General features: G+C 34.5%; 2 protein-coding genes across 2 annotated transcripts in view; both read left to right on the top strand.

Moving 5' to 3' along the window:
• The window catches only part of LOC134854592 (uncharacterized), a 343397-nt gene that overhangs the window by 99181 nt on the left and 231513 nt on the right, over positions 1–12703 (top strand). The gene's annotated exons all lie outside the window — the stretch shown is intronic.
• LOC134854390 (uncharacterized) overlaps positions 1–12703 on the top strand; it is a 152496-nt gene that overhangs the window by 27754 nt on the left and 112039 nt on the right. The window contains exons 6-9 of the mRNA XM_063870619.1: positions 4535–4773; positions 5562–5696; positions 11312–11497; positions 11979–12167. Coding sequence (XP_063726689.1) covers positions 4535–4773; positions 5562–5696; positions 11312–11497; positions 11979–12167 — 749 coding nt within the window. The remainder of the gene's footprint in view (positions 1–4534; positions 4774–5561; positions 5697–11311; positions 11498–11978; positions 12168–12703) is intronic.

Raw genomic sequence — 12703 nt, 5'->3', positions numbered from 1 at the left:
ATACGCCCTACTATTTAATTTGCATGAAATTGGCTAAGCGCAGTAGAATCACCCTTCTGGATGGCTGAAAACTCTAACTCTAAATCAGACTAACAGTTTCTCCCATGGAAAATTTTTTAGGGGGAGAAGGTTAATTTGATTAAATTCATTAATGGAGTTGATTGTTCCGACCACTCTTGAAGATTGGGAAAAGCTATGGCGTAGGGTCTGTTCTTAACTTTTTTCCTGCCAATTTGACTACCTCAGTAAAAAAGTGGTTAAATGTTTTATTATTTTAAAACCCTTTTGGTCGTGGTTCATTTTCTGAAAAAGATTGTTAACAAACAACACTATGTTCAGAAATATTGCTTTGGTACTTTTGATTTCCAGACTCAACTAGATACTTTTTGGATAAAATTTGAGCCCAAAGTAAAGAGTGTTTCCTTTATAACATTATTGTAACTATAAACACCACTTATTCTTGTATTAGTTTTCCTAATTCAACAGCCATTTCAAAAAAAAACGTAACAAACATGAATTTTGGACCACAAAATAATTTGGAATTTTTTCCTTGATTTTTGAACTCTTTTCTTTTATCAGTGGAAACGTTCTGTTCTACTTGCAAAGCTATCGGCTTTTCTGGTTGGTTTTCTTGCTTGTAAAGGAGTGGTTAAAAATTACATGGCGTAGGCTGCACTTCTTTTAACCCAAGTTTAGGGGTCCCAAAATCTGTATCAGACTGATCGTCGTTTCAAGTTGGATAATTTTTTTTCAGTTCAATCATATTCTGAGATCCAAAAAAAAACCTTTTTTTTTTGGTTTTCAATTTATTTTAACGAGGATTAATTTGATGAATTTATAAATTTGATGAATTTAACCAAGAAATAACTTCTCATATCTAAAATTTTGGCTTCAATCTAAAAATCGGGTTGTGGGAAGCTCTTCTGCTTTCCTGAATATTCCCAAAATTTTTATACACATAAAATTATTATCCTCGGAATAGTCAAGTTTTTGATTTTGTTGACCGTTTTTTGAAACGTCTTTTAAATTTTTATTAAAAACTAGCCTCTCGAACTTGAGGTGGTAGAATAAATGGAAATAATCTGTAGTGGGATGCTCTTCTGCATTAGCAGTGCCACTCTCAATTTTTTACACAAAAGTAATCGTCATCGGAAAAGTCAATTTTTTAATTTTTTGAGCATTTTCTCTAAGTTTTCTGAATTTACCCAAAAAATAACATCTCATATCTAACAATTTGAGTTCAATTCAATTACCGGGTTACAGGAAGTTCTTTTGCTCACGCGTAAAGCCCAATTTTTATGCCCGATTAAAGCCCAATTAAAGCACAAAAAAATATGGCCCTCGGAAAAGTCAAAGTTTTGATGTTTTGACCGTTTGTCGAATCTTTTTACCTTATCTCGAGAACTACCCTCACAAAACTGAGTTTTTTGAGTTCAATCGAAACTAAAGTTTAAGTTAATCTCTTCTGCATAAGCGGCTAATTTCAAGTTCTGTTGCACAAAAAGCTATGATTCTCGGAAATGTCAATTTTTTTGATGACTGTTTTTTGTACTTTTCTCGATAACTAACCTGCCGAACCTGATAACATAGATTTCCTCGATCCAGCAGGTTGCTTGTTGGAAGCTCATCTTTACAATTTGCTACGCCCACTTTTTTACAAAAGTTATTGACTTTAAACAAAAGAACGTTTTGAAAATTGGACCGTTTTTGGAAGTTTTTTTTTCTCGATTCGAAAATTACCTTGCCAATTCTCAGACTAGTGTTGTTTAATCGAGCAGCCCGATTTTTGGAATCTTCTTTACTATACTGGCCACAACCTGCGTTTAGAAAAAAAATGTCGACCTCGGACAGTCAAGTTTTTGAATTTTGATAGTTTTTTAGAAGCTTTTTGAATTTTCTTAAAAGCTACCCTATCAAGTTTGAGATGCAAATTTCAATCGGAAGAAGAGGTTGCGCAAAGTTTTACTGCAGAAGCGGCTACTCCTGAAACTTTCGTTAAAAAAAGCTACGTCTTTGGGAAATTCTAAAATCTCAAAATTTTCCGTTCTTCTCACTTATTTTAGTTGAGAATTAAAATTAAGGTTTTGGGCAAAGTCTAATTTTTGAAATGATGCATTGTGTCCGGCACCAGTATAAAAAATTTAAAAATAGCAATTACTGAATTTCAGCTGGAGCTGAGACCTAGGTGTCCTTTATCGAAACATTCGAAAATTTTGGTTCACCTAGATTTTTTTAAACTTTTTTTCAATTTTTTTGCAACTTGCTTTTTTATTATGATTGTGTTGTATCGCAAGTGGTGCAAAGCTCCGCTTCGCCGCTGTGTTAAAATGGTTATTTTTAGTTTTTTTTTAAATTTAACCGTGATCGAAACCCTGCATAATATAAATAAACATAATATAAAATTGATTTTTTTTGTTGGCGAGGCTTAACTAAGTTTTAGTTTCAGCTTGTAGTTGATTTTTCCATTCCGAAGATCGGAATCGGACTTAGAAATCTTCCGTAAAACTTTTTTTCGAATTTTAGCCCGCATTTTAGCTTAAAATTTTAAGCGAGTCCTAGTTACTTGTATTCAACTGCGTTTTAATAACCTCAGTGCCTGCCCAAAAATGACGAGCACCAACACCATTGTTGAAGATTACTTCAACAAACAAATTGGCGAAGAAAGAAAATAAAAAGATACAAATCTACTTCAGACCTCAAAGCAAAAAGAGAAGATATTTAATTTGCACTCAAATTTAACCCCAGTTCAAATCCCAGCGGGGTCAAGTGTAATTTTAACCAGGCTGGGCTCTGATGCGTCGAAGAAATTTTTTACATTCCTCTAGTTAGTTAGCAAGTTCCCCATTGGTTTAATCAGAAGGGAAGTGCCCGACTATAACCTGAGGGTTGAAACAGATATATTGAGGAAGAGTTAATTGAGTTAATGCCGCGGGTCTCCAGATATAAACATGCAGCTAAAAAATTATTAACTACAAGTGCTGCTTCAAAGCAAACCCTGAGAACTAAAAATGATGCGCATTTTAACCCAAATCGCAATGCTGGTTTTAAGAGGTCTTTAGAGGGTAAAAGGTAGATAACAATCTATCTATTTGACAGTTTTAATTGAGGAGGCTTTTATTTCGCATCGGGGAACAAGTTAAAAGCGATTCGGGTTCTGTAGTTGACAGTTGTAACATGTGATTTCGGCAGTTGTTCAGGGTAGGCAGCTAGATCATCAATTTCTACTCCCCCTCCGTCTTATTGTACATCACTTTTTGCAGCCCTCCCATTAAGACTATCAATTCAGCTCTTCAGGTCGCTCTGATTTGTACCTCTTCCTTATCCACGCCTGCAGATTGATTGCGGGTTCTAACCGAGCAATCAGAAATTCTATTCATGAGGAACTAAAATTTTACCTTTTTTTCACAAAATGACCAATGAAATTAAAGTTTTCCGTCTTTTTGATGCTTCCTTCTTTTCAGAAACAAAAAACGATCTTCACGAATGTTTTATTGAAGGAAATTTTGCGGCTTTGAGAATTATAAACTATCATAAATTAAAAAAAGCTTTGAAGTGTTCCATTATGACTTTTGAACAATCATTTCAAAGATTCCAACTCTAAATTGAGTCCCCTCCCCTGAAAATCCGAAAAATGCACATATTGGTACTATTTTACGGTCCCAACTCCAAAAACTTTTTTAAGGGGGCTTTGGTGCCATTATATTAATAAGGGGGTTGATTTTTAGCTCTTTTTTCTACAAACTCGCGCAAACAGTTTTGGCAAAATAGGTCTTCATAGTGTTTTGAAAAACTCGACAAAAAAACGACAAAATATATTTTTTTAAAAACAGACCCTCCGCATCCCCCTCTTGAGAAAATCCTTGATTTGCCACGGTTTTTATCGGACTTATATGCATGACTAAAAAACATGTAATGCTGACAGGAGAAGATAGCGTTTCTTGGCAATTATTGGAGGGTTTCGACCAAAAAAATCTTCCAAAAAAATCAGGGTTTTGACCAAAAAAAATCAGTGGAATTCCGCCCCACACCTTAAGAATAAATACAAAGTTGATCGATTCAAAACGAATGGCGTAAAATATAATCGAAGGAAGTGGTCAAGTGGTCCTCTTAGCCAGAGAAATTTTAATATACACTTTACAAAATAGTTATTACATTTCTTCATGAATGAACATGGAAAACGCCAATAATTCATATGGAGGTTGAAACCAAATGAAATCAACAAAAACAAACAAGCACGACTCCAGCAAATAAACCAGGAAAAACCAAGGTTCAGAAAATACCTAGCAACAATTATTAGTTGTTGATGGGACTAAGTCTCCGACTCACAATCGAAAGGTCGGTGGCTAGAGGCCCACAATGATCAGTAGTCGTTGCAAGCGGCAACATTAAAAATAACAAGCAAGCTTGTTTTGTAACTGAAGGCACAACATTGTTCAGCGTTTCACCATGAAAAGCTGAAAAACCTGTATGTTAGTATGTTGGTCCTTTCCCGTGTGGATAAGTCGTCTTAAATTTAATCCTTCATTTTTTGCAGATCTGTTCACTGGGGGTGGCGAAACTCAACAGTTGAATCTCAAGAACAAGATATTAACAATAACAACTTAGACAACTCCCAGACCGACACTAGTCGGGGGGACTCTCAACGAACTCAGAGTGCGGTGTTGGTGAGATTGGAGCCGTTTACCCGATACCAAGTGAGAGTTGTCGCTAGAAATGCGGTTGGTGAGTCAGCACCCTCGGAAGCAACAGATTACGTCACAACTGCATGTGAAGGTGAGACACGTTTAATTTCTTCTGAGATCTCTGAGGAATTAGAAAATATTCAATTGAAAAATATGGTAAAATTCGAAAACCAATTGATAAAAATGAGTAATTGACTGCATTTATAACATTTGTGGCTCCGAAGTTTTTTTGACAAGGTCAACTTAAGTTCTAATACTTCTTATTGAAAAAATGATTAAGTTTTAAGAAACAGGAGACAAAACTAAAAAAAAAAAACAGGAGCTAGCGGCTCACATTTTGTTTAGTAATGGCCCTTCTGATTTTTTTCGGGGCTTGGAAATGTTTTCGAGCTCTTGATTTTTTTTTGCACAAAATTATAAATTGTGATTACCAATTGAGACCAATGTTTTTCTAAAGGGTGTCTCAAAAAATCCAAACACTGCAATTATAAATAAGTATACCCGGTCACTATGCAAATAGCACAGAATGTTCCCACCACCTTTCTTTAAAATTATTTTACAAAAAAATCTTTCTTCAAATTAGTGTAGTTTTTTGTACGTTGAATCATAAGAGAATTTACAAGCTCGATGAAAGTCAGCGAAATAGACATAATCGACAAAAGTTGTGTTGAAAAAAGAAAAAAAGAAAAAAATGTATATGTAATTTGACCCATTCCGATTATCATTTGTGGTACCTGATTTTGCTTAAAAAACAACAACAAAAAAGAAAATACGAAAACACGCCCGAATACAAAGTTCCTCCCAATTGTCAATGGTCGGAACAAAAACCAACCTTATATAAAAATCTGATTTTTGAACTCTCTGTCTTCTTCTTTTCAGCCCCCTCTGGCCAGCCTTCTATTCTGACGTGTGAGAGTGAGAGAAGTGATGGGGTGAATGTGACATGGCTGCTGCCCCCCAAACACACACGGAACTGCCGAGTGGAGAACTTCAAGATAGAGTACAACCAGAAAGGTCAGATAACCCCCTCCCTCTCTCTCTCTCTCTGTGTCTATCTATCTATCTATCTATCTATCTATCTATCTATCTATCTATCTATCTATCTATCTATCTATCTATCTATCTATCTATCTATCTATCTATCTATCTATCTATCTATCTATCTATCTATCTATCTATCTATCTATCTATCTATCTATCTATCTATCTATCTATCTATCTATCTATCTATCTATCTATCTATCTATCTATCTATCTATCTATCTATCTATCTATCTATCTATCTATCTATCTATCTATCTATCTATCTATCTATCTATCTATCTATCTATCTATCTATCTATCTATCTATCTACCTATCTATCTATCTATCTATCTATCTATCTATCTATCTATCTATCTATCTATCTATCTATCTATCTATCTATCTATCTATCTATCTATCTATCTATCTATCTATCTATCTATCTATCTATCTATCTATCTATCTATCTATCTATCTATCTATCTATCTATCTATCTATCTATCTATCTATCTATCTATCTATCTATCTATCTATCTATCTATCTATCTATCTATCTATCTATCTATCTATCTATCTATCTATCTATCTATCTATCTATCTATCTATCTATCTATCTATCTATCTATCTATCTATCTATCTATCTATCTATCTATCTATCTATCTATCTATCTATCTATCTATCTATCTATCTAACTATCTATCTATCTATCTATCTATCTATCTATCTATCTATCTATCTATCTATCTATCTATCTATCTATCTATCTATCTATCTATCTATCTATCTATCTATCTATCTATCTTCTTCAATCCCTTCATTTACCATTACGAGGCCAACCTGTGTGCACTGGATAGGCGCGCAATTTGGTGTCTCTAGGTCTCTGGAATCCAGTGGCAAGTCTTTAAACATGTTAAAATTTTGCCGCAACAATCAAAGAAAATGAAACAACAAAAGAAGAACAAAAAGAAACCCTCTTTACACATTTTTCCTGAGAGGGTAGAGAGTGGTTTTTGGTAACTTTGAAAAATTATTCTAGCGTCAGAAAATCCGTTTTAGCATCTTTTTTGAAAAATTTTGACCCAACGAAAGGATTAATTCTATTGAATTGAAGTCAAAACTAACCCAAGAAATGGTTTTAGTTTCGACTTCCGAAGAAAGTGAGGATTATATATGCCCGGGTGGTTTTTTTTATTCAGTTCAATTTTAGAGAAGTTTTGCTGCCTACGGGCATCGATTCGGAAGTCATTGATTTAACTAAAAAATGCTCATAACTAAATGAGACAGTTTAAATTGCACTTAGCTAAAGTGAAAAAATACTTTGAAATTTGGTTTTCAAATGTGAATTATTTATGCGTGGCAAATTCTCCGCTCTCGTAATTGTTCTGAATTGAATTGAAGCAAGGTAATTAGTCTTATTAACTCCATAAACTACTCAAACTTTAACACTATGATGGGGCTTAGGACACAGACGATAGGTAAATTAGACGGCTCCAATAAACGAGTTTAGACGTTAGTTTTTTGGGCTAACAAAATTTTTTGCTTAAAACAAAACTGCACAAATACAAGAAGAGTTTATAAACCCATTGCATGTCAAAAAATTTATTATGAGTGATTTATGAAATTTAACCCACATATTAAAAATTGTTATACAATTGCCTTTTTTCAAAAAGTGACATTCATTTTAGCAAGCTCAAACGACTAATTTACATGTAGTCTAATTTTTTAGGACCCAATATGATATTGTTTGCCTGAAATTTGTAGATTGTCAATATTTCATACATCAAAAACAACTCGAGACAAATCAATGGGCATAGTCGGGACATTCAGAGCTTTGCCTTGATACGAGCAGTCTTTTGGATAAATAGTTTCATCGCTGTTTTCGACGGGGGGTGAGAACTTAGACAACAATGAAATTAGACGGAAGCTTTTAAAAGGAAATTAGACGTTTTTGTAAAACTGCAATTGTGAGAAAATAGACAAATTGAGGTAATTAAAATTGTTTGCAGACAAATCGCGTGAGAAAACTAAAAAGGTTTGCAGACAACAGTCAAATTTCGGTTGCAACAGATGCAAAATTTCAAAAAATTTTCACCGAAATATCGAGGTGGGCAAAATTTTGTTACAGATGAAGTTTATAGATTTAAAAAAGATGCAAAGAACAAAATTGGTCGTCATTATCGCTGTGTTAACTTCAATTGCTCCGGAAGATGAATGACAAAATTAAAAATTACAACAACTATTTTAAATTCAATCAATCACAATCACGAAACCGACCTTGTGTACATTGACGAAGAAATTTTCGAGTAAAACCCACAAAGTCAGTAGTTTACGACGAGCAAGTTAAACTGAATGCTGAAATGGAAAATCCACCAGATTATCACAGAATTGGCAGCGGGTTGCTAACAAAACGTAACCAAATTTTGCCGAAAAATCCGAGAATTTTACAGGAAGTGAAGATAGATGGTATGTGGAGTAAGCGAGCGAAAATCAAGATTTTGCATTACATCAAGATGGTGATTTTTTGTTCGCTAAAAAACCTACAATTTTTGCAAAAAAAGCCAAAAAAAGTTTGCGTGACAAAATTTTCCTAAATCGCTTCGTTAAACTATCGCATCGTTAAAATCGCATTTTTCAGTGTTGTGCACGATCACAAAATTCTATCACTTTGGGCTCAAATGTGCGAAAAAACCGAGGAAGCTTACAAAAATTGTTGGAAAAAATTGACAAAAAATGTCATTTTTTGTCAAAAAATTTCGAACTCAGTTTTTTTATTTCCAATTAGGAGAGGAGTTTCATTGCCTCCAGGAAATATTTGATTCTAGAAGTGAATCATTTAAGCTGTTATTTTCATTATACTCAAGTCGCTTTCCGAAAAATTCAACTTTTTTGATTTTTTTTTTGGCTACAGATGTAACCGACCATTTCTGTTAGTATGTCGCAAATTTCCAGCCTAGGATGTTTGCCAAACAACCACGTGATTGCAACATTTTGCAATATAAAACAATCTGGTTTGTGCCGAAGGCTGAAAATTTTTGTCACAAAAACCGAAAAGTTGGTCAATTATGTCGAAAAAACTTAGATCGAAAAAATTGGAAATTTTATGTGGAACACTTATGATAGACCACAAAATCTCACAAGACAAAATGCCTGCGAGTCATAGTATGCTTCCTGGAATAAAAAATTTTGGAAGAAATCATCCATCTTTTTGGGTTATTGAGGAAGAACAGAAAAAAAAGAAAATCACAAAAAATATATTCTTAAGAATTTCGAAAGATTTCACAGAAGAAAATGGATTATGCTCAATGACAAAATCCAGCGATTGAAAAATAATTATGAGGAGAATATTATCAGTCTGAACGTTTATTGGAACAATATAGCAGCGTTATTTGCCGAAACTTATAAAAAAAGAAGGCAAACTTTACATGTGAACTATGCATAAATTATTCATTTCAAAACTCTCCTGTGACAATAAATTTGTTGGCTCTTTCCTTTACGGAGCAGTGCCGTCTAAAATGCAAAATCTGTAAGAAAAAAATTCCGTCTAATTTAATTTCCTTTTTATAACATCCGTCTAATGTGCTTATCGTCTAATAGGCTCCCATAATTATTGAATAATGTTATTCGGCATATTTCACAGGGTTAGTTGGTCATCCTGGGCTGCGGTGCTTGACTTATGATTCGACCGACACGGTCAAACAGAGTACGGTTTTTGTCGCAAATAAAGATGGTCGAACGAACACTATAGTCAAACAAAGAAGAATCATGGGTCGAACAGGGTCGAATCATGAGCCGAACAGGGTCGATAGAGTCGAACAAGGTCAAATCATGAGTCGAACACGGTCGAATCATGAGTCGAACAGGGTCGAACCTGCGTCGAATATGGCATTTTCTATTATATTTTGCGGCGGCCTAGGCTGAAGGTTTTGACACATGATTCGACAGAAACGGTCAAATGATGAAATGATGTCCGAGTTTCGTCGTAGCTTGGTTAATTCCAGGTAAAAGCGAAGACGTTCCAATCAGTCGAACAAAGTCGAACAATGTCCGGTATAGTTGAACAAAGTCAAGCAAAGTCGAACAATGTCCGGTAAAGTCGAACAAAGTCGAAAACGGACATCGTTTGAATCAAGAAGTCGAAATCGGACATCGTTTGACTGAAAAATTTGAAAACGGACATCATTCGACCGTTTCGGTCGAATCATGAGTCAAGCACCTCAGCCCGGGCAATACCTCAACCCGAGTAATACCTCAACTTTTAATTTCAACAGTACTAATTTCATATTTCAACAAACTGCAACTAAATTTCACGGCATTCAACTTCAACTCGATCCTAATAACAATATGATGTAGGAAATTCAATTATCAATAAAACTGCCCGTATCAGGGTGAGGTCCTGACTATTCCGACTGGTGTTAATGATATTTGATATTGATTTAAACTTAAAGCATCGATAGGATTTTAAGAAAATTGAGGATAAAAAATTCGAAATTTTGTTTTTTTTTTGAATATTTTCCCCATACCCAATATATTATTATAAAATAGCAATTTTTGCAATTTTTAAAAATCAATAAGCCTGTTTAAAGGCAATTTGAAACATCTCTGAGATAGAATAATTTGCCTCTTTTAAAAAATGCGAAAATTCAAACATTTTAATGCAAAAAAATTCTCTATTCACATTTTTTATGAGTCATTTCAATTCATTCGATGCAAAGTTGACTATACATGACAGCATAATCATTGATTGAATCAGAATAGCTTGGACCTGCTAGTCAGTCTGACACGTAGCTACCCTCTGTGTTTACTATCTAAGCCCACCGCTCAGGAATTTGTCCTCCCTTAGGTCAAAATTCGCTTAGGTAAAAATTTTTCTTTGTATTTAAGCTGAGGGCATCGGTATCTTTTTTATATTACATAAAAATATTGTCAAAATTTCCTTCAACATTTCCAAGTAACTTCTGGAGCGAGACAGCTGGGAAACCAAAATATGGAAAGTCTAATGGTGCTTGTTGATTACTCGTTGAAACCTTGATTGGCTCATGTTGAAATTCAAGTGCGTTTGAAACAAATTTTGGAAAATCCAACAATTGTTGATTGAATAACCAGGAATTTCACGTGTTATTGAGTTTAAATTTAATGAAAATTACGTGATAAATTTTAAAGTCAGGAAGCAGACCTAATGTTCCGACTTTCGAAGAAAATGACGGAATATTTGCGCTCGAGGTGTTTTTTTTCTCCAGACAAATTTCGACTAACCTGTGATTATTTTTTGTAAAATTACGGGGGTTTGAAGATTGCCAATTTGGCCAATTTGGGACACTAAACGCGCGATATGTTTCGTCCCATTAACGGTCAAGCGGAGATTTAATCCGTCTTAGAAATCGTTGACAGTGAAATGTAACTTGGTACTTTATGTGGCGTAGACAAATCTCAGCAATTTTTCAAAAAAAATTTTTTTTTTAAATTCATCAATACTTGTAAAGCAAACAGTGCTCCATAGATCTTAAAAATTAATGTGGAGCTTGTTGAAACATACCATCAGGAATGTTGCTTTTAAACGTAAAAAGATGTGCTCGTTTTTGAGCCGAGTATCTTGTGTGCACAGGTGTGTTCGAGACCCATTCGAAGCTTCTAATGCTGACCATGTATCGAAATGATCCTCTTGAACAGCAGAGAACTGAGCTTCTAGGCTTGCGTCCCGATACTCTCTATGCTATCCGGGTGGCACTCACCGGCAGCAAGGGTCAGGGTCCCTTCTCCACTAAATTCTACTCCAGCACCCAAGAAGGAGGTAAACATTGAGAATTGTAAAATAATAAAGTTTTTTATGATTAAATTATTGAATAATTATATCAATGTTTTTCTACTTACAGGGAAAAGTGAAACACTATAGAGCTAAACTGAGCTCTTCTATCAGAATTTTTACTATGTTGAATTTAATAACAGAATTACCAGTTTAATTTTAATATATGTAATAGAAGGATCAGCTTGCCATTTCCGCAAAAAATTGGATCGAAAAGTCAAACTGACTCGTATGAAAAAGTCAAACAAACATTCAAGAAACCTCTTTGCTCTTCTCCCCTTGTCAAAAATTCATCTGTCTGAAAAACTTATTACATCAAAAACGAAGGGGGTATTGAACCCACTTGGACTTCCCACAGTTATGTAACCAACATAGCTACAAAGTGCTGCCCTAGTTTTAATCAGACGCGAATAATAATAATTTTACAAATAAGTAATTTTTTATTTGTTTCATGTATTTGTTTCTGTAGTGCCGGGAGTTGTGGGGCGGGTGATGGTGGGCGACGTCACCTCCTCCTCCCTCACAGTGTCCTGGAACACACCCCTCCACCCCAGAGGGACTATTCTGGGCTACAAATTGAGACTGGCCACTGCTCAGAATGTGTCATCTCCTATTGTGGTGCCAGCCCAACAGTACCTACACGTGTTCAGGAGATTAGGTCAGTATTTTTTCTGTAGTAATTTAGCTGTAAATTTTCTTGTAACTCTTTACGAACTCTTTCTTTTGTCATTTTTAAGTAGTCTTTACATTTTCGTTTTCTATAGCCGTTTTTTGTAGTTTAGATCTTCAAAATTGTTAACAGATTTTCAAGATTTTTTTTATTGTTCTTTGAAGTTTTTAAGCATTCATTAAGTCTTAACGAACAAAAAATTTGCTTGTTTTTTTGTGTTTTTTTTGTCCTGTGAAGAATTTTTTCACGTTTAAGCTATATCGTGTATTGCAGTGGTTAAGGTTTTATTTTCGATTTTCCAGTTTAAATTCAGTGTTTATTTCATCAAGTTTGAAATAAGCAGCCCAATAGTAGCCAATAGTAGGACATTGTCAGAGTTTTCCCAGGTTTTGCGATTCTGGCCTCCATATATGACTAACCAAATCCTTTTAGTTTACGAGATAGGCAATTTTCGAGATTTTTGAAAAAATTATAGAAAATTTAATTTTAGAAAGTTTCTCAATTTTGAAATTTTCACCCTGTAG

Source organism: Symsagittifera roscoffensis, chromosome 9 (assembly GCF_963678635.1).
Source record: "Symsagittifera roscoffensis chromosome 9, txSymRosc1.1, whole genome shotgun sequence".
Classification (NCBI taxonomy): domain Eukaryota; kingdom Metazoa; phylum Xenacoelomorpha; order Acoela; family Convolutidae; genus Symsagittifera; species Symsagittifera roscoffensis.
This window is presented reverse-complemented; position numbering and strand designations above follow the sequence as displayed.